Source organism: Plasmodium reichenowi, chromosome 4 (genome assembly GCF_001601855.1).
Source record: "Plasmodium reichenowi strain SY57 chromosome 4, whole genome shotgun sequence".
Lineage (NCBI taxonomy): Eukaryota > Apicomplexa > Aconoidasida > Haemosporida > Plasmodiidae > Plasmodium > Plasmodium reichenowi.
In genome coordinates this window covers 775,145-776,328 of record NC_033649.1, presented here as the reverse complement: position 1 = coordinate 776,328, position 1,184 = coordinate 775,145, and the positions used below count along the sequence as shown (strand labels likewise).

At 24.7% G+C, this 1,184-nt stretch overlaps 1 protein-coding gene across 1 annotated transcript; it reads right to left on the bottom strand.

Moving 5' to 3' along the window:
* On the bottom strand, positions 1 to 1,158 carry PRSY57_0421000 (cysteine-rich protective antigen, putative; the record flags this gene model as incomplete). Its single annotated transcript, XM_012906063.2, has 2 exons — positions 1 to 324; positions 533 to 1,158. Coding segments are annotated over 2 exons (950 nt in total), but the record flags the coding sequence as incomplete, so codon positions are not given.
* Positions 1,159 to 1,184: the final 26 nt, after the last annotated feature.

Genomic DNA, 1,184 nt, shown 5'->3' with positions numbered 1-1,184 from the left:
GGTTTTATTAATATAGAATTTTCATTGTTAAAAAAAATATAACATTCATTGAAATTATTGTCATTTCCATAACTAACAATATATTGATCATTTAATTTAGAAACATCTTGAAGTACTTTATCGACTTTTAAAAAATCCTTATTACTACATGTAAATTCAAAATCTTTTTCATTTATACATTCGATGAAATTAATATTCTTTACATTATTTATATTATCCCCCACATAAAAATGAAATGACAAATTGTTCTTAGAAATGTAGGGTCTAAGGGAAAAATATTGCACACCTAATTTATACTCATCATAATTTATAACCACTTTGGTTCTACAAAAAAGAAAATAAAACACATAAAAATGTAGACATAAAAAAAAAAAAATGTAAACATATAAAAATGTAGACATATAAAAATGTAGACATAAAAAAATGTAGACATATAAAAATGTAGACATATAAAAATGTAGACATATAAAAATGTAGACATATAAAAATGTAAACATATAATCATACATATATATACACATATAATTTCTACCTCCATGTCTCCCCTTTGTCGTGACTTGCCATACATAAAATGTTATCCTTCTTTGTCTCATCCTTCAATTTATAAGGACTTATACCACATATTAAAAAATACTCCTGATCTTTCATTCTTAAAGGGAAAGAAGCATAAGATGATAAAATCTTATCTTTTAATATATGATCACTTATGGTTATTTCACTGTTATTATATTCTTTCCCATCATTACTATAAAAACGATGACACGTCAAATCCTTCTTTCTATTACCAAATTCTTCATTCTCACAAAGTAATATAATTATCTCTTCCACATCTATGTAGGTGAAGATATGAGGACGTCTTGTTAAATCAGTTTCTTTAAACAAATCAAATAGAATTATCCATGAATCTTTCACTTTCTTTTGTACATATATGTGTGGGTCATCTCCTTCGCTTCTTAAAAAATCCGAACATATATTATACAGCTCCCTTTTATATATAAAAAACATATCCCCAACACAAGGAACACTATTCTTCACGAACGATAATTCAGTCCTTATAAAAACATGACGACTATCACAATATATACTTCTACATAACAAAAGAACAACTAAGACAATTTGAAAAAATGAAATAATTTTTTTATTAAAAGGGATAATCATAATGTTATTTTCAAAAAAAAAAAAAA